The sequence below is a fragment of the Pseudophryne corroboree genome, chromosome 1, assembly GCF_028390025.1.
Source record: "Pseudophryne corroboree isolate aPseCor3 chromosome 1, aPseCor3.hap2, whole genome shotgun sequence".
Classification (NCBI taxonomy): Eukaryota; Metazoa; Chordata; class Amphibia; order Anura; family Myobatrachidae; genus Pseudophryne; species Pseudophryne corroboree.
Genome location: NC_086444.1, coordinates 367963651 through 367983510, shown reverse-complemented (window position 1 = coordinate 367983510; position 19860 = coordinate 367963651). Strand labels below are relative to the sequence as shown.

Genomic DNA, 19860 nt, shown 5'->3' with positions numbered 1-19860 from the left:
TGTGGAGTAAACGAATCTTTACCGAATGCGGATAATAACCAGGATTCCAGAAATTGTTCCGGCTGAGAGCCCTCCGCCTTTTCAGGGAGGCCCACAAAACGAACATTATTCTGTCTGAGGCGTCCCTCGATATCCGTCAATTTAAGTTTGCACGCAGACATCTGAGATTCCAAGGAGGTAAGGCCGTCTCCCCAACTCTATCTCTGAGTTTCTGCATATCCTGGCATATAAACGATATATCAACATGGACCTCCGCCACTTTATCCGCAAGACGCTTTTCAGAATCCGTAATGGCTTGTAGCAATTGAGACATGGTAACTTCAGCAATTTCAGGAACATGCGCCATATTGGGGGAAGCGGGCGAGGAGGCAGCCAGCGATGGAGATGAAGATGCAGAGGAAACAGGGGACCTTTCCACGTGAGCAAATCGCGCTAAGCGAGCAGCAGCTGAATTGCGGCGTCTCCGGACCATCAGGCCCACCCAGCCAGAGACAGGGAGGCGAAGGTTATGTTATAAATTCCCTAGCAGATAATACAGACTGAGGGCACAGGTCCAAACAGGAGTGCACTTTTACCCCAGATGTATATGTTATAAGATGTTAGCGCTCAACAAAGTGGGTATGCAGCCCAGGGGCACAGTGGGGTAAAGAGGAGAGAGGGGGTCCCCACCACTCACCACTCCACAATGTCCAGCAGCAGAGGCAGGCAGGTTCCAGTAATGCCTGCACAGGGAGCCTATCTTCAGAATCCCTGAAGGAGGCAGGATAATGAAGTGCAGATTGTGTTCCTTCTGCAGCAGGTCTTGCAGCGGCTATGTGGGGTTTTCCCACTCATACAGTGCATCAGGCACCAATCCCGTCCCCCCACGGCAGCTTGAAAAGCAGGGACCCCAGGCGGAGTTCGGCAGCGCAAATGGCAGGAGAGGCGCAGGCAGAAGCAGGTCTGCGCTCCTCACCAGAACAAAGATGACGCCCGGCGGTCTCGCACCTCCAGCGCGTCAGTCCCGGCAGCGGGCAGAGGAGGAGGTAAGCGCCGCGGTCCGTCAGCCAGTCATCCACCAGAGCCGGGAGGCAGGCTAGTCAGCAGGAGAGTGCAGAATCCAGAGAGCGGGCTGCAGTGATCCCCAAGACGGCGCCGGTCACACACAGGCCGCGCCCGGCCAGGGTAGCACGGCACATTCAGGGGCAATATGCACAGCAGGGAGGCACTGGAATCCACTCAAAAGTAGCTCCAAACGAGTAGCAGCACCTCAGATAGCTACACTGGGCGTTCTGGGCAATCATACAGGGCAGCAGGAGCAATATCAGGAGTATGAGGCTGGGGAGTTCAGAAACTCTTGTCCTACTCCATGCCCCGCTAGGCCACCCCCCGGGTCTTGTTTTACGTGAAATTTTTTTAGTATAGCAGGGCTGTGCAAGCGTTCGCAGCCCTGCTATGCTGAAATACACTCCCCCATAGGCGGCGCCAGGTTGATCGCACGAGCAGCAAACAGTTGCTACTCTGAATGACCCTCTTTGTCATTGCTCTGTCAAAAAACACCTTTGCTTGTCGTACATAAGCATTTATTTCTATCTTTGTTCCAGTAATCTTGGCTGTGTTCATAGCAGGAGTGAAAAATTGGGAGGCCGATTTCCTAAGCAGAATGAGGTTTCTCCTGGGGGAGTGGTTGCTCCATCTGGAGGTCATCCAATTGTTTGTTCGGAAGTGCGGTCTTCCAGAGGTGTAGTTCATGGCCTATCTTCACAACTTCAGGGTTCCCCCGGTGTAGTGCAAGGTCCAGGGACTGGATGGCGTTTGCGGTGGATGCCACAACTGTTCCATGAGACTTCAGTATGGCATATTTTTTTCCCCCAGGGTCCAATTTTGCCTTGGGTATTCAAGCCGGTCAAGGATTAACAGGTCACAGTCATACTGGTGGCTCCGGACTGGCCGCAAATGGTCCTGTTACGTTCTAAAACTGTTGGTGGGTCCCGGGTGGCGCCTTCCACTGTGGCTGCAGGGTCAGTTTCTGCACCTGGACCTTCCTCGGTTAGCTTTAATGGATTGGCATTTGATGCCGGTCTCCTGAAGGCAAAGGGTTTTTCTCCCTCTGCGGTACGAACTAGGTTGCAATTACTGCAGGGTCTGGAAGATCTGCATCTTGTGGTGTGAGAAGCACAGGTTTCATACTTCCAGGTTTCGCCTTTCTCGTTTTCTTGGCCTTCCTTCTGGGGGGTTGGAGGCTAGTTTGCAGCTTCATTCTTTAAAATTGCAGATTTTGGCTGTTTACTTCATGTGGCGTCTGGCCCTTATTTTGGAAATTCTGACCTGAATGCAGAGTGTATTGCATGTTCAACATCCGTTTCGTCTGTTGGTGTAGCCCAGGGTGTTTTGTCCTGCAAGTCGTCCTTTCTTATATTTCACTATGATAGGGCAGTACTCCGTACAGTTCCTTTATTCCAGCCAAACGTTGTTTCTGCTTTTCATTTAAACCAGGAAATAGTCTTTCCGATTTGGCTCTTTCAGATGTGATCCGTGCCCTGCGGATGTAATAGGACAGAACTTCTTGCCGCACAAGTTCTATATTGGTTCTCTTTTATGCTCCGAAACATGGTTGGCCTGCTACAAAACAGACCATTGTACAGTGGATCAGTTCGGCCGTTGTTCAGGCTTATTATAGTACTCTGTTTCCGACGCACTCTACTAGGGCAGTTGCGGCCTCCTCGGTGGCTTGACATGGTACTTCCGCGGAGTAGCTATTCCTGGCAGCAACCTGGTTTTCTGTCCATACATTTGCTCGATTCTAATGCTTTCATGTGCTTGTTATCCGGTCTTGCAGCCTAGCATTTGCTCCCCTCTCGGTGTCTGTTGAACGTGTTCCCCCAGCCTGGATGAAAGGGATTTTTGGTTGAATCCTTTTCTCTGAATCCGGCTGCGGACACTGTTCCCTCCCTCATGCTCAGTCTCTGGGTTTTTGTGTTGCCGCTGTATCCCTGCGGTTCTGTTTTATTTTGGTTTCAACAGTTTCAGTGAGATACTACTTCATCTTTCTGTGCTCTTTTCAAGTTGTACTGACCTGCTGGGGGTTGCAGAGGGGAGTACCATATGTTAAAAGCTACAGTTAGTTTAGTTTAAGTGCCAGCTCCTATGGTACCAGTGTCCCCCAGCCGGATTCAGAGAAATAGATTCAACTGTGAGTAACCAAAAGTCCCCTTTTTTATTGCATGTCAAAATGCCTGGGGCTATTCTTCCTATATTTGGATAATTTAAAAAAAATAAAATAAATAAAACTGTTCTGGGGTAATAGTTTCTGCATTATTAAGTGCTGCAACAGTTGTAAGGGGGTGATTCAATTCTTGGGGATGAGCTGTTCTGGATCTGTGCATCGTGACCAGCAACATTATTCGTTTTTCTTTGCAACCTTCATAGACACTGATGTAAAAATTAATAAGCGCAGTTTTTTTTTTATTTAATTTGGGAAATGGAAAGTAGTGGGCATCACCATTAAGCAATTAATGTTAGAAACTTATTTGGCTATATGTATGTGTGTGTGTATATGTATACAGGTTGAGTATCCCATATCCAAATATTCCGAAATACGGAATATTCCGAAATACTGACTTTTTTGAGTGAGAGTGAAACCTTTGTTTTCTGATGGCTCAATGTACACAAACTTTGTTTAATACACAAAGTTATTAAAAATATTGTATTAAATGACCTTCAGGCTGTGTGTATAAGGTGTATATGAAACATAAATGAATTGTGTGAATGTACACACACTTTGTTTAATGCACAAAGTTATAAAAAATATTGGCTAAAATTACCTTCAGGCTGTGTGTATAAGGTGTATATGAAACATAAATGCATTCTGTGCTTAGATTTAGGTCCCATCACCATGATATCTCATTATGGTATGCAATTATTCCAAAATACGGAAAAATCCCATATCCAAAATACCTCTGGTCCCAAGCATTTTGGATAAGGGAGACTCAACCTGTATACACATATGTATATATACATATATATAAATATAAATATATATATATATATATATATATATAAAAAATGTGTGTGTATATGTACACATTATTTATATACACATTATATATATATATATATATATACACACACATATGTTTATCTTTTCATTTCCTTTTGGGCTTTGATAACTCTTCTACCTTCTAATTTCAGTTAATAAATGGACTGCGTAAGTTTGACATACAGTACCATGGCGATCCCGAGCTCCAGCCAATCCGTAGCTACGAGAATGCTACACTTGTACGATTCCTGTATCAGCTGTCAAGTATGCTGAATGATAGGGTAAGGCGTATTCTCCTTATAAATATTTCTGGCTACCCACGGTTTAGCATTATGCTGCCTCATGCAGAATGTTCATCTTTGAATAGGTGAGACTGACTGTGGCACTCTATTAGGTATTTCGTTTTGCAAATTGTTGGGATTCCTCTTATAAGAACACACAGCATATAATGTGAAATTTGTAGTTTCCTTTATCATCCATGGGGGACACTGAGATGACACTGGGGTATAGGTGAGCTGGAGTCTGGGCACCAGACGGTTAAGTTTCTTTTCTCAGCATCCCCGGCTCGCTCTCCCCTATACTCCACCTCTAGGTCCAGTTTTTGTATAGTGCCCAAGGAGAGTGCATGGTTTTGCACAGGGGCTGCTATTAAGCAAACTCATAATATTTTTTTTTTTATTTTTTTTTATACTTTTCCTTGATGAGGAAGCGAGTTAGTGTCTAAGCCTCCCTCACTGCTGCTCCAACTATCCCCAGCGGATGTAGCACTGGAGACTGGGCTCCAGCACATACAGCAGGGGAGACGTAGCCTGATGCATTGGGGATAGATAAGGCAGCTCCCTGCTTACAGGGAGCCACACAAATTGCATCTGTCACCGCTGGTGAGGGAGACCACTGGTGGTGCTGGCTGTGGAGGCCAGGTTGTCTCTGCATCCCCACTAGATTACCAGGGCATCTTCATGGCAATGGGGAACTACTGTATATTGTGGCTATTGACCTGGAGTCCATGCTAGATGGGGGAGGTAGGCTTTCCTCAATCCCTCCTGCAGGCAACCAACCACTGACATATTCCTCCTCTCTCAAGGAGACTCTGGGGCAGATGTATTAAACCTGGAGAAATTATAAAGTGGAAAGTGATAACGCACAAGCCAATCAGCTCCTTACTGTCAAGTTACAGTTGGGTTTGAAAAATGACAAGAGTTGACTGGCTGATGCCTTCCGCTTTACTGCTTCTCTTCTAACTATTCATTTCTAAGTGTATAGGCGTACTGTGCTTAGCCTGTACACGGTCTCTGTTTTGTTTTGTTTTCTTTACTATATGTGTAGTTATATCATACAAAAGATGCACCGAAATAGGCGCTCTCAAATTCACCAATTTCCAAAAAAGAAGAAAAGGGTGTAGAATAGTAAACAAATGGTGTGTCACCATAGAGATTTATAAAATACAATAATCACCGTTTTAGGTTCACATTATGTAGTATTCAGGACATGGAATTCAGGGCATAAATGTTACCCCATGAAATTCAGTCGTTAATCTGTAAAAATATAAAACTCCCCTACCAACAAGTGTTTATGGAAAAAGTGAGAAGCAGGACATAGTGCAAATTATCCTTGTAGAACATTAAATTTAATGTACAGGTTGCACTTACAAACAGATGTGAATAAAAAGCATATCAAATAAACTCCACATGGTACACAGCAGCAAGCAACAGCTTTCTGGTCAGACCCCTTACGATCCTGATGTGCTGTGAAACAGACTGGATCTTCCATTCCGGATGTATTGGATCCAGTAAAAAAGGTTTCACCATAAAAGCTTACAGCTGAGGGAGCCCAGGAGTCCACAGTATTAGAGCTACGCTTAACGCGTTTCAGACAAACTTAGTCCTTCATCAGACGCTTCCACATTGTGGATGTGTACTATTATGCACTGAGTGTGGCTGCATTTGAAGTTATGTTGCACACATTTGTCCATAACTGTATACCTACATACTATCTGTGTAGTGACTACTGTTTATTAATTATACATTCAATTGTGAACACCAGTTTATTTATTGGAATTCACACTGCATTGCCCCACTTATAAATGTTTATGGTGCTCTAACATTCAGTGCACTACCAATAGCATAACACTGTTCTGGCAACTTTAGTGTGTAGTGTCATTCTTGGAATTACATTAACATGTCTTCCAAGGGCAAGGCACCCATGGATAGGGGCGTTTCTATGTTGCGGAACTGTAGGAACTGTACTGAAGTGCTATTTCCTCGGGTTCCGGACCACGGTGAGTTCTCTGTCCTTTTGCCCACAGCTTCCAATCAGGAAATGGCCTGGGCTTCCATGCTTTTACAGGTAATGGTGCAGTTAATCAGAGCACAACCTCTAGACTTTCCTCCCCTGCTCAGGTAGATTCGCACCCTGCTGCTGCAGAAACAACATGGGCCCAGTCGTTATCTCAGCCTGTGCAGGGTTTGGCACATGTGTCCACATCTCTCCAATAAATGCTGGACAAGGACCATCCATGCAAGCACAAGCCTACCAGATGTGATGGCTCTATGCCCCTGTCTGGTTATGACTCTGACTTGGAGGTTTCTTCTGTCATGAGGATAATGTCTCCGTTACCTCGGATGTCGAAACATCCTCTATTCCGGAGGACTTCCTACCACGGGCGGATATTGAAGCCATGATCAGAGGAGTTAGGTCTGCACTTTTGTTCAAGAACTCAGAGCAGACATCTAAGTCAGATGCCCCGGTATTTAAACGTCAGAAGAAAGTGGCTGCTGAGTTCCCTTCTGCTCATCTTTAAGACCTCCTAGCAGAGTCTAACCTAACAAGCGCTTCCAGGTCTCTAAGCGGGATCTGGTCAAGATCCCGGCATTCGTAACACCGAAGCAGCAATTCCGACACTGCTCGTAATGCTGATGCTGACATCCCAAATAAGATCACAATCCCGGTGCCAGAATTCTGACCACTGGGATCCCGAATGACTGTGTGTGTGGAGGTGGGGAGGGTTAGATTTAGGCACCCCGGAGAGTGTTAGGCTTAGGCTGTGGAGTGAAGAAGCTTAGGCTGTGGGGGGGGTTAGGTTTTGGCACCACTGAGGAGGGTGAGGGTTAGGTTTAGGGTACGGGAAGGGAGGAGGGTTAACATACCCAACCCCTGTCAGGATTCAGACCATCGTAATTGCACGGTCAGTATTCTGACCACTAGCATATAAGCCCCAAGCCCTCTAAGCGCATTGCTACTTTCTTTTTCATCCACTAGGGGTCACTGGAGTACTCTTGGGATATGGACGGGCGGAGCCGAACAAAGGCACTGAATATTCAAATTTAGGACCCTCCCACCCCTCCATATCCCCGAGTACCTCAGTGTACTGTCTCAGTGTTTTTTCGGTGCTCACAGCACGAACATCGGCTTGTGGTATAGCCACACTTGGATTTTTATTTTTAAATTTTATTTTTAATTTTTATTTTTACAACTTAGCACATCCCTTCCCAGTTTCTGAAAAAACATGGGTCCGGGATAGTGCCGCTGCACGGGCAGCGCATGGCGTGTCGGTCCTCACAAAGAGCACCCTCACAGCCACAGACAGCATGGCGTGTCGGTCCTCACAAAGAGCACCCTCACGGCCACAGACAGCACTGCTTCTACAAACAGCAGCCAGGACTAGAGAGCTGGACGGGCTTGCAAAAAGCCGTCGCAGCCAATAGATCACTGGAAGCTGACTGCGTCACAAGGACTACAGAGCTGACGGAGCTTACACAACGAAGCCCCGTTGCAGCCATGAGTCACACCACTGAAGCTGGACGGAGCTTATACAGAAAGTCCCGCCACAGCCAGAAGTTACAGAAAGGTAGGCTGGGGAGCGGGGCGGTCAGCGCAGGCTGCCGCCCCGCTATGTGTGGGTTAATGTGAATACAATACAGCTCCGTCCCGCCGCACAGCAGGGGGAGCTCATACCCGCCAAGACAGCCACTACCTTCTGAGGAGACAAGCCGTCCCAGTGCTCCGGCAGCCGCCAACTCCGTCCTGCCGCATAGCAGGGGGAGATCAGACGACGCTAAACAGCCGCTATGTATCACACAGACGGGGACATCAAGCCGCCCGTCCCAGCGCTCCGGTCGCCGCCAAGCTCCCTCCTGCCGCAGCAGGGGGAGTTCATACGAAGCAGCTGCTCCGTCTGACATCAGGCCGCCCGTCCCAGCGCTCCGGTAGCCGCCAGTCCGTCCTGCCGCACACTGGGCTCCGTACGGCTGCACAGCAGGTAAGCCATACTTAGTACCAGTATGACCGCCGCTCCGTCACGGCCTGCAAATGCCAGGGCAGGCTTCCAACACGGCCGCCCAGCTACGTCCGGCCGCCCATCAGTCTCACTACAGAGACGATCACAAGTGCAGGCTTCCCGCAGATGATCATAGGGGGGGAAGAGGCACGGTGGAAGCTGGCGGATATATGACCAGCTGGGTATATATATATTTATATATATATCTATCACAGATATAAGCTTGTTACCGATACTGACAGTAATAATTGAACTATATTACTGGCTGTGATTTTCAGAGTTTAACCTATATTAATGGCTGCTATTAACAAAGCTAGGGAGCCTATATTAATATTAATGTCTGATGTGATCATGGCCTATCAGCTTATATATATATTTATTCATAGAACAGTTGTAACCGTCCTGTGGTTATACTGTATAATAACCTATACGGAAAGGTCAGCATGGCAAACGGGCCATTTTAACCATGCTGCCTGTTGTTTTCCAGTTTGTGATTCTGGAACATTCCTGCCCTACATCTCTAAGCCACTGGAGGCGCAGGGGTGTTAGTGGGAAATTTTAATCGGCATGTAAACTGTTTTTCTACATGATTCTAGAACATTCCTGCCCTACATCTCTAAGCCACCAGAGGCGTAGGGGGGTTAGTAGGAATTTGGTTCGGGTTTCATAGGCCATGTGAACTGCTTTTCACATAAAGATTACTCTGTTTTTTCTTCACAGCGAATAAATCTTTAGTTTTACTAAAGATTTCCGTAGAGAGAATCAACCTTGAGTTTAATATTATTATGCTGTTCACCAATACAATATATATATATGACATGATAACGTCATAAGGCGTGCAATGGCTGTCCGTGGCCTATTGGGGTGTCTGTCTGCATAGCGAGTAAGGCTCTAGTACAGACCAAAAAAAAAAAAAAAATAACATTGGCATCGGAGTCTCGGAAGTTATTCCGCCAGCTCTAACAAAAGACAGTTTTCCAGAGGAATTCCCTTTGGGTACCACAGTGCTTATTTAACTGGTCTTATAATGTAATGCACGATTCTATGTCAAATCTCACACCGATAACCACGAGTGAGAAGGGTTCATTAGACCAGCACTCAGATAGTGCAGGGTTGTTGCGAACATACATTGCTAAATTACAGGGAGTCAATGTCTCCATTGTTCCACTTAGTAGACTTTGACCACTATTTAATCGTTTACAATATGACGCCATCCGACATTGGTAAATGCGTCTGTGTCAAACATAAAGACCCATGAAACATTTGGGTCACTAGACATTACGGTTAAAAGAAGCTACAGAGTATATCTGTAAAGCTTCTAACGACGTTTCATCGTCGCCAGTTCAGCACGACAAGGCCACAGCTTGTTGGTCCTACATTTGATATTCAGCCGTTAATCGAAACGGAATTCTTGTGCCGGCATTTAATCCCTTTAGACTTCAGTTTCAAGGCGGTGATACAAACACTCACGCCTTGTAACGACAGGTCGCTACGGTCTGCAAGCCAGTAGTTGATGACCTCTTTTCCAATTGTGGGAGCGCGTCTTTACATGTTACCTTTGCGGGGTTTCCAGACTTCAACAGGGTCATGACTGCCTCTGTCGAACGGATTGGCAGGTAGCCATTTGGTCTCTACTGGGTTTCAGCTGTCTTTATAATACAGGCAGAGTCAGGGTGGCTTATTCCCCTCTGGTTGGGGTAACCAATCCATACAGCTCCGTCGCAGTTGCAATCAACAAATCACTTACTGCAGTTTGAAAATGGATTTGCTGCGGGTAGTATTGGCATATTGGAGCCACAAAATACTGGCATTTGCAATGCGTATATACCCATTCCGGTTTGTTCATCACAGGTTTTAGCGTTTGCAATTCGCCACAACCATTAACCATTTCATGTCTACCGTTGCTTATCGCTTTGGGTATTTACCAAAAGTGATGTTGGGATGATAGCTCATCTCACATACGAACTCTGTCTCAACAAAGTTCCTCTAAACTTGCGCTACTAAGGTATACTGCGGTAGCAGATCAAGTTCGAAAACAATCGCATCTAATTCCGTCTAAACGATGTCAATGCCTAGGTAAGATGATAAATACGGTAAATCAAAGACTTTTACCTACTACACCAGCAATAACAAATGTACGTCTAGTAATTAGTGCAAAACACGCACACTAGCGGTACATTGGTGTATTCACCTATTACGAATAACGATGTGTTTTCAATTTAGTTCGCCACCCTTCACTCGCGTTTTCCACAGAGGGAAAAGGGTGCATATACTCTGGACGACAGTCGCAGAGGGTCAGGATTTGTAGTTAAAATTAGCAACAAAGGTTCTAAAACACGACAGATTGCTGTCGATAAATGTCCTAGAACTCTGGGCATTTTACAATGCAATACATAATTCGCTTTCAGTCTGACCAGGTATATACTCTGGTTTCTCTTCAGAACGAATAAATCTTTCGCCTTTTACTAAAGATTTCGGTGGAGAGGAACAACCATGAGTTTCATGTAAATTTTTGATGCATGTCCCACGCTGGCCTTAAGCAGTCAAACAAGGCAACGGCAGTTGCATACACAACAACCAGTGAGAACCAAGTAGCCGCATGGCAATGCGGCAGGTAACTCAGATCCTCAATGGCTCAGAACACCATTATGTGAAAATGTCAAGAGATCATTATGTGAGTGGACATCTGTTAGACAGAGGATCTCACCCGTCAGGATTTGGATCCTGAAAACTGGACATTAAATCTAGAGGTGTTTCATATGTGAGTCCACAGAAGGGGGTTACCCTCAAGTATACATGATGGCATCTCGCCACAATTACGAAAGTTCAGTATGTGTACAAAACAGATCACAAGGGCAGTGGCGGTGGAGTCTCTCACATTCATGTGGTCATTCAGCATCGTGTATCTGGCTCCACCATTTTCCGCTGCTCTCTCCGTTGTCAAAACGGATCATAAGACAGTTTGTCACAGTCATACTGGTGGTATCTCATGGGTTTCGGAGAAGTTTGCTTCTCGAATTTTCAAGGAATACTTGCACACGATCTTGGCCCGCTCATAATACGTCCAACCTGTTACATCAGGGAACGTTAGTTTACCCATAGTTCCCTAGGTACCTATTATCTAGGTACCGCAGCTGCGGTTGACGGGGTGAGGGTTCAGACCGCCCTCTTAAGAAATTGAGCATTACAGTATCGGTTATACTAACCATGTTACGAAATAGTAAGCCGTTTAAGGCAGCTCATTTTTACAAAATTTCGTGTGCTTACATAGGTTGTAAACCTCGGAAGTTCCAACATCATCCTTCAAGTAACCCGTATTCTGTTAAACGGGGTGGGATGGAAAACTGCGTTGATCTGCACGAAGAGTGCAGGTATCTGTGTGGTAAACTTATTTTCAAAGACGTTTGCTTCTATTTGCGTCTGTACACATCTTTCTACAAGGCGTCATCAAAGTTCACACTCTATTTATCCCACCTACAGCGCCAGGCGACTTGAAGTTGGGTTCAGATTTCTTACAGTTTCATATTGTGAACCCTTTCAACAAATGGGAATTAAGTTTCTCACTTTGGAAAACAATTTTTTCTTCTAGCCTTGGCTTCGGCAAGGGTTTGTTTTCATATTTGGGTGCCTTGTATTCCAAGCCACCGTATTTCAGTTTTCTCATGACAAAGCAGATCTTCGGACGAATCACGCTTTCGTATTCTTCACATCAATGTACCAATAGGGGTTCCTGTGTGGACAGCACATTCTAGAACTGAATGTGGTACACGCATTACGCGTTTATATATGTGCCGAACGTCAACAGTACGTGATATGAATACGTTGTTTGTTCTCTATGATACTGCCAACTGGGGTTAGCCAGTTTCTCAGCAGACATTATCGAGTTGGGTAATAATAATGACTACAAGTCAGGCTTACCTTAAGGCTAGGTTACAATCGCCTACGTCAGTAATAACTCATCCCACAGGTTCTGTGGGAATGTCAGACCCAGTGGGTCGTGGAGTGTCTAAAACGCGGCTATATAGCCTTCATGTGCACCATGTTTGTGCACGTTTACACGTTATAAATGGTGGCGCCATCAGCATCTAGCCTTGGGCTGCCTACTGTTACAAGTATCAAACAGCTCTCCCGCCCACGAGGGAAGCTTTGGTACGTCCCAAGAGTACTCCAGTGACCCCTAGTGGATGAAAAAGAAAATAGGATTTTGGTACTTACCAGGTAAATCCTTTTCTTTGAATCCATAGGGGGCACTGGACGCCCACCCAGAGCAGTTTACCTGGGTTGTTTTAAGCTCAAGAGAGCTTAGGGTAACAAGTTTTACTTGATTGATATTAAGCTCAGAGGACATTATGGTAACACATTTTCACCGATTGGTTCAAATTATAAAGTTCTATCGGTTATGGTGTCAACTGTTTAGTTGACAGTAAGGTTATGGGTCAACATTGTTGTTGTCCGTTATGTTATAGGTATTCTCCATTGTCAACCTCTCTATATCGTTCCTGTTCGCTCAGTAAAAAACACTGAGACAGTACACTGAGGTACTCGGGGATATGGAGGGGTGGGAGGGTCCTAAATTTGAATATTCAGTGCCTTTGTTCGGCTCCGCCCGTCCATATCCCAAGAGTACTCCAGTGCCCCCTATGGATTCAAAGAAAAGGATTTACCTGGTAAGTACCAAAATCCTATTTTTTATCCACTCCCAGCTGCGGATAGGGTCAAATGAGAGTCCCCTCCTCCGGTATATGCTCGTATCGCCTGGTTGGTCAAATCTACTACTCTTCCTGTCTCTAACAGAGCCTCCTTTAAGGATCCGACAGATAGGAAGTCAGGGAACTTCCATAAGGCAGCGAGTGTTGAAGGCCATCAGATACTGAGCAGATGCCCTGGAGGATGCTTTCTGTTCTGGTACCCACCGGGTGAAGTTAATGATTATGGTGGAGCATATAAGGGAAGCAGGTTTCTATCTCGGTGAGGCGTCCATTGGAGTGCTTTCTGGCTTTGTGCCTGGTGTGCCGATTCAGACTATATAAAGGCACTTGAGGTTCTTCCATTTTTGGGGTAGGTTCTTTTTGGTCCAGAATTGGACAAGATCAAGGCCGCGGTAGCAATGTCAGACTGCTTTCCTTCCTTCTGCGGCAGCCCCTGGTCACAAACCTTTTTACTTTTCGCTCCTTGTGTCCGCAGGGTTAGGCTAATTGTCAGCCTTTCTTCTGGTTCCAGGGTTCTTCCACTAAAGGCTCCAAGTCCACAGGTAAACAGAACTAGTCTACCAGATGTCCTACTGACAAGCTTGACTCATGACTGGATGGGCCTCCACCCTGGAAACCCCAGCGTGGGAGGCCGGCTTCTCCTTTTCTCCTATGCTGGAACAGTGATCACGATGGATGCCTGGGTCAGAGGTGTAATTTCTTAAGGCTATGCACTAAACTTTTGGGAGTGTCCCCCAGCCCAATATTTTTCAACAGGCCTGCCAATAAATCCAGGAAAGGCAGTGGTGCTGCGGGAGTCCATCCACTCCCTTCTGGCATCATTCCAGTTCCCCTGTCCCAGATAGGCACAGGTTTCTATATTAAACTCTTCCTTGTTTAGAAGCCAGGCGGCTCACTCTGACCAATACTCAACCTGAAGTCACTCAACAGGTATCTCTGGGTTCCCAAGTTCCACATGGAGCTTCTGCACTCCATCATTCTGGCTCTGGAACCGGAAACATCCCTAGATATTTAGGATACATATTTAAATATTCCCATCCGGGTCGGTCACCAACGCTTCCTCAGGTTTGTGGTATTGAAAGAACACTTCCAATTTCAGGCATTGCCATTTGCACTTTCCACAGCTCCTTGTGTTTTTACTATGGTCATGGCAGCACCTATTCGACACGGGGGGGGGGTACGCATAGTGCCTTATCTGGACGGCTTGTGTCTCTTGGCCCATTCACCGGAGGTGCTGAGGGTTCACATTTGTCTTACTGTGGACCTACTTAAGACTTCACAGATGGATCATCAGTTGGCATTAATCTACCTTGAATCCACCTTGCTACATTTAGGGGTCTTAATGGATTCCAGTGGATGTTCTTTCCCATGGACAAGCTTCTAGCCTTACAAGCCGAAGTTCACACCTCCTTCTTGGGTCGCCGTCGAGTGTCAATCCACTCTTGCATGCATATCCTGCTTCTCTGGTTTCCTCTTTCGACATAGTGGAGTATGCCCAGTGGAACAAATCCCATCTATACCTCAAGTCGCAGACCATCATTCTCTCTGGAGAGGTCAGTCGCTCCCTTTCGTGGTGGCTCCACCAGTCCCACATGGACAAGGGCTGCCCCTTTTGGGTCCAGGACTGGGTTCTGCTCACTACCATCACAAGTCTTCGGAAGTGGGGGCAGTGACTTGTCGTCAGACGTTTCCGGGTTGGTGGACAGCTCAGGAGCTCAGTATTCTGGAGCTCAGAGTGGTATACAGAGCTTTTTGCCTAGTCCAACCTCTCCTTCAGCTTTGCCCATTAGAGGTCCAGTTGGACAGCGTGACGGTCATTGCTTACATAAACTATCTTTATGTGTCCTCTTCCGGATCTGTCAGCAGGGTGAATGGGCACTGAACCTAGGCATTTTTTAGCTCCTGGTTCTCCCAGACATTAGCATGACGTTTCTGCACAGCCACAAGTTGCCAAGATACTGCTTGCGCACCAGGGTTCCGAGAGGTCTTTTGGTGGACGCGCTAGCGTTTCAATGGACCTTCCCTCCAATCTCAGTGATTCTCCACAAATTGGGCGACATTGTAATTCTTGTGGCACTGGCTTGGCCACACAGAGCTTGGTATGGGGATCATCTGGGTCTTTCATTAATGCCGTGCTGTGTCATCTTCTCAGGCCGGACCTTTTATCACAGGGCCCGTGTTTCCAGCTCGACCTTGGCCGCCTTGCTTTGAAGGGTGAATCTTGAGACATCTGTCCTGAGAGCAAAGGGTTTCTCGCGGTCGGTCATTTGTACCATGCTTAATGCCAGGAAACTGCCTTCTGTCAGGATTTATCACAGGGTTTGAAGAACATACTTTGGTGTTCGGCCCGATGTTTCAACCCTAGATCCTTCTGTCTATCTAGAGTCCTTTTCCAGTGGCATATTGCACTGTTGCATGAGGTACAGAATTTCCTGTAGGGAGACCTTCCATGTGCAGCCTCTATTTGTTCCTCTGGTGGCTCTTTCCAGTCTCCCTTTGAGTCCTTGGACACCGTAGACATTCGATGGCTAACCTGGAAGACTGTTTTCCACCTTGCTCTCAAATCGGCCCGTAGAGTTTCTGACTTTAGCACAGTCTTGTCGTTCATTTCTTCATCTTTTTCATCCGGACAGGCTGTCCTTCGGACATGATTGGGCTACCTCCCTAAAGTAGCATCCAGGTTTCACATCAACCAGGACATCGCAGTCCCTTTTGTTTCAAATCCCAGATTCTTCTCCAGAGCGGGCCACCTTGGATGTCGTGAGGGCCCTCCAGATTTATGTAGATAGGACAAGGGTTTTCCATAAGAAGGACTCTATGTCCATATGACTTTCACGGACGGGGCTTACTAAGCAGACTTTGGGCAGATGGCTCCATTTGACTATCCGCCAGGCTTATTTGGCTGCGGACCTTCCTGTCCCTGTTGTGGTGCCACTGCGGAGCAGCTTTGTACAGCAGCCACATGGTCCTCTTCCCATAATTTCATGTTGTATTCGTTTGACAACTTCACCTTCTCGAATGCAGCTTTTGGACAAAGGTTACTCGGCTCAGGATCGTGCCTTCAATTTTTGGACGTCTATGTCATCCCTGTGTCCCCCATGGATGATAAAAGGAGATTTATGTGCTTGCCTGTCAAATTCAATGCCTGGAATCTATGGGGGACACAGGTCACCCACCCTGATGCACCTGTCTTGCAGGGTTTTGTACTGCTACCGGTTCCCTATACCTATCACTATATTCTGTACCCAAAGGTTTTAGCGGGGTCATTCAGACCTGATCGCTCGCTAGTAGTTTTTTGCAGTTCTGCGATCAGATAGTCGCCGCCTACAGGGGAGTGTATTTTAGCTGTGCGATCGCATGAGTGGTACAAAAAAACTTTGGGCAGTTTCTGAGTTGCCCAGAACTTACTCAGCCGCTGCGATCACTTCAGCCTGTCCGGGCCCGGAATTGACATCAGACACCCGCCCTGCAAACACTTCCAGAAAACGGTCAGTTGCCACCCACGAACACCTTCTTCCTGTCAATCACCTTGCGATCGGCTGTGCGAATGGATTCTTCGTAAACCATCGCACAGCAACGATCCGCTTTGTACCCTGTGATGCTCCTGCGCATTGCGGTGCATGCGTAGTTCTGTCCTGATCGCAGCGCTGCGAAAAAAGGTAGTGTGCAATCAGGTCTGAATTAGCCCCTTGGTGCGTCAGGGTCATATATATAGTGCGTCACAGTATTTACCCATTACGTGTATTCTACTGTGTACTCAGTCACATACCAGATTTTATTCGCAGGTGTTTTGTACTGTGTATTCAGTCACATACTGACTGTTTTAATCGTAGGTATTGTACTCTGTCTGGCTTTATCGTACTAAATCGCTTTGTTGCATTTGTGTACAATGTCTAACAAGAAGGGCAGTAAGTCTGTGAACGCTCCTACATCATGCAGAGCATGCGCCAAAGATTGACCAGAGGGGGATGCTGTGTATGATGGTCTGTGTACTATGTGTCCTACATCTCCCAGTCAAGTCCGCAGCTCCTGTAACCAATCAGGAGTCACCCTGGGCTGCATTCACAAACCTACTGGGTACTCTGGTGGAACGCCTTACGCCGCCTATGGGACCACCTGTGCCAAATTGACCCTATGGTTAATCCGCCTTGGGCGGAAAATTTGTCTAACCAGTTTCAGCAATTAACACATTCCTTGGTCAGGAAAAAATCTACTCCAGGTCACACATGTCTCTGGGTCATCTAAGCGGGCTGCTTCCTCCTCACAATCGACTAATCTCTCAGATGTTTCATCTGAAGACGAGGGGGAGCATACTGTCCTGTCAGACACTGAATCCGATGTTTCTGACGAGGATTCTCCATTGCAAATTGATGTCCCTGCCCTTGTGGTTGCTATTAAACAAATCCTACAAATCACTGATGATAATTCCACTACCATTTGGTGGACATCAGGCAGGAACGCTGGTCTAATCCAGGGAAGAAATTACCTCTGTCTAAACGGGCCTTGGCTCGCTATCCTTTCCCTGCAGAGTTATGCAACAAGTGGGAAATTTCACCGCCGGTGGATTCTTATGTCACCCGCCTAGTGGTGTCATCCAGTCTGTCTCCAGAAAAAGTCCTGAGACGTCAAGACAGGATAAGATGCATCATTTGTCGCCCCAGAGTGTCGATACACTCGGCGATGCAAGTACTTGGCCTGATAGTGTTGGCATTCAACGTGGTAGAGTACGCTCAATTTAATTCTCGCCCACTGCAGAGGTTAATCCTTTCCAAGTGGGACGGCCTACCTCAACGGATCAGATCTCACATGATCACTTTGATTCCAGAGGTTTGTCTGTCGCTGACCTGGTGGCTACAGGACCAGCTATTGAGCAGGGGCCATCCCTTCTGGATCCCCGACTGGGTCCTGCTGACAACGGACGCCAGTCTGAGGGGATGGGGTCCTGTGTTGAAGCAACACTCTTTTCAGGGTCGCTGGACCAAGGAGGAGTCACTCCTCCCAATAAACATTCTGGAGTTGCGGGCCGTGTTCAGTGCGCGATCTCTCGCCCTGCCCTGGTACAGAACAGGCCTGTTCAAGTACGGTCAGACAGCGCCACCGCGGTGGCATACATAAACCATCAAGGCGGCACTCAACGCCGCATGGGAATGATGGAAGTGTCAAAAATCCTTCGATGGGCGGAATACCCTCTGCCAGCAATATCGGCAGTGTTCATTCCGAGCATCATGAACTGGGAAGCGGAATTCATCAGTCGCCAGGACGTGCACGCCAGCGAGTGGAGTCTACATCCTGAAGTCTTTCAACTCCTAGTGGACAAGTTGGGCCTACCAGACGTACACCTGATGGCGTCTCGACACAAGCACAAGGTTTCCGGTCTTCGGATCAAGTACCAGGGATCCTCAAGCAGCGTTTGTGGATGCCCTGGCAATTCCATGGAACTTTCAGCTGCCTTACGTGTTCCCTCTAGTGTCACTAGTGCCCAGGATCCTACGGAAGTTCAAACAAGGAGGATTTCTACTTCTAGTCGCTCCAGCTTGGCCCAGACGGCATTGGTTCTCAGACCTGCATGGTCTATCGACAGAGCGTCCTCTTCTACTTCCTCAGCGCCCAGACCTCCTCGTACAAGGCCCTTGTCTTTATCTGGACCTGGCCAGGCTGGCTTTGACGTTGTGGCTCTTGAAGCATCACTACTGAGAGCCAAAGGATTCTCGGAGGCGGTCATCCAAACTATGTTAAAAGTCCGTAAACCGGCTTCAGCTCGGATTTATTACAGGGTCTGGAATTCTTACTTCACCTGGTGTGCTGATAAGAATTATGATGCATACAGATTCAGAACCTTCAGAATTATGGCTTTTCTGCAACGAGGCCTGGACTTAGGCCTTCGTCTGGCCTCCTTCAAGGTTCACATATCTGCCTTGTCATGATGGTTTCGGAGAAAAATTGCGCTTATTCCTGACGTTCATACATTGAGACAGTGGACCTTAAGTGGCTCACGGCCAAGGTCTTGTTTTTACTGGCTATTGGGGGTCATTCTGACCCGATGGCTCGCCGCAGTTTATCGCAGTGCAGCGATGCCGGCGCTGCAGTGCGCTGGCGCATGCCGGACGGCCGAAGACCGTCGTTTCCTAGTGATCGCCTCTGCCTGATTGACAGTCAGAGGCAGTCGCTGGGCGGGAGGGGGATAGACGGCGGTTTTAAGCCGCCGTTTAGGGTGCGCAGTCCAGCCAATGCAGGCGTGGGCGACCGTTGGGGGGGGGGGGGGGGCGGCGGTGGCTGCGTGACTTCACACGCAGCCGCTGCGACCCGGGCAGCAAAGAGCTTCTCCCGGCCAGCCGCAGGAGCTGCGCTGGCCGGGAGTTACTGCTCAAATGCAAAAGCATTGCCGCTGTGCGATGCTTTTGCATTTATGTTGGGGGGGGGGGGCGGCACTGACATGCGGGGCGGACTAGCCCTGTGCTGGGCATCCCCCGCATGTTTGAGTGCCTGATCGTAGCTGTGCTAAATTTAGCACAGGTACTATCAACTCTGAATGACCCCCATTGCCTCTGCTAGGAGGGTGTCGGACTTAGGCTCATTGTCCTGTCGTCCACCCTTTCTAATATTTCATTGTGACCGGGCAGTTCTTAGAACTTGCCAAGGTTATTTCTTTTTCATCCACTAGGGGTCACTGGAGTACTCTTGGATATGGACGGTGCGTAGCAGGGAAGGCACATTTAAATATTTAAATGAGCAACCCTTCCTTCCTCCATACTCCCAGGATCCTCAGTGTTTTTTATGTGCCTCAGGGAAGCACATCATGAGCTGAAAGCTCAATTTTGATTTTACTTTTTACACTTTTGATTTTGATTTTACAGACA

At 47.3% G+C, this 19860-nt stretch overlaps 1 protein-coding gene, 1 non-coding gene and 1 pseudogene across 3 annotated transcripts in view; all 3 read left to right on the top strand.

Annotated features, from left to right (window-relative positions):
- Nucleotides 1-19860, top strand: part of SMPD4 (sphingomyelin phosphodiesterase 4) — a 181399-nt gene that overhangs the window by 142569 nt on the left and 18970 nt on the right. For both annotated transcript variants that reach the window (XM_063913033.1, XM_063913034.1), the window contains one exon: nt 4171-4299. In XM_063913033.1, the coding sequence (XP_063769103.1) occupies nt 4171-4299 (129 nt within the window). The remainder of the gene's footprint in view (nt 1-4170; nt 4300-19860) is intronic.
- LOC134932438 (U5 spliceosomal RNA) lies at nt 8993-9100 on the top strand (annotated as a pseudogene).
- On the top strand, nt 10716-10832 carry LOC134961266 (U5 spliceosomal RNA). Its single transcript, XR_010187877.1, has one exon. It is a non-coding gene; the product is annotated as a U5 spliceosomal RNA (small nuclear RNA).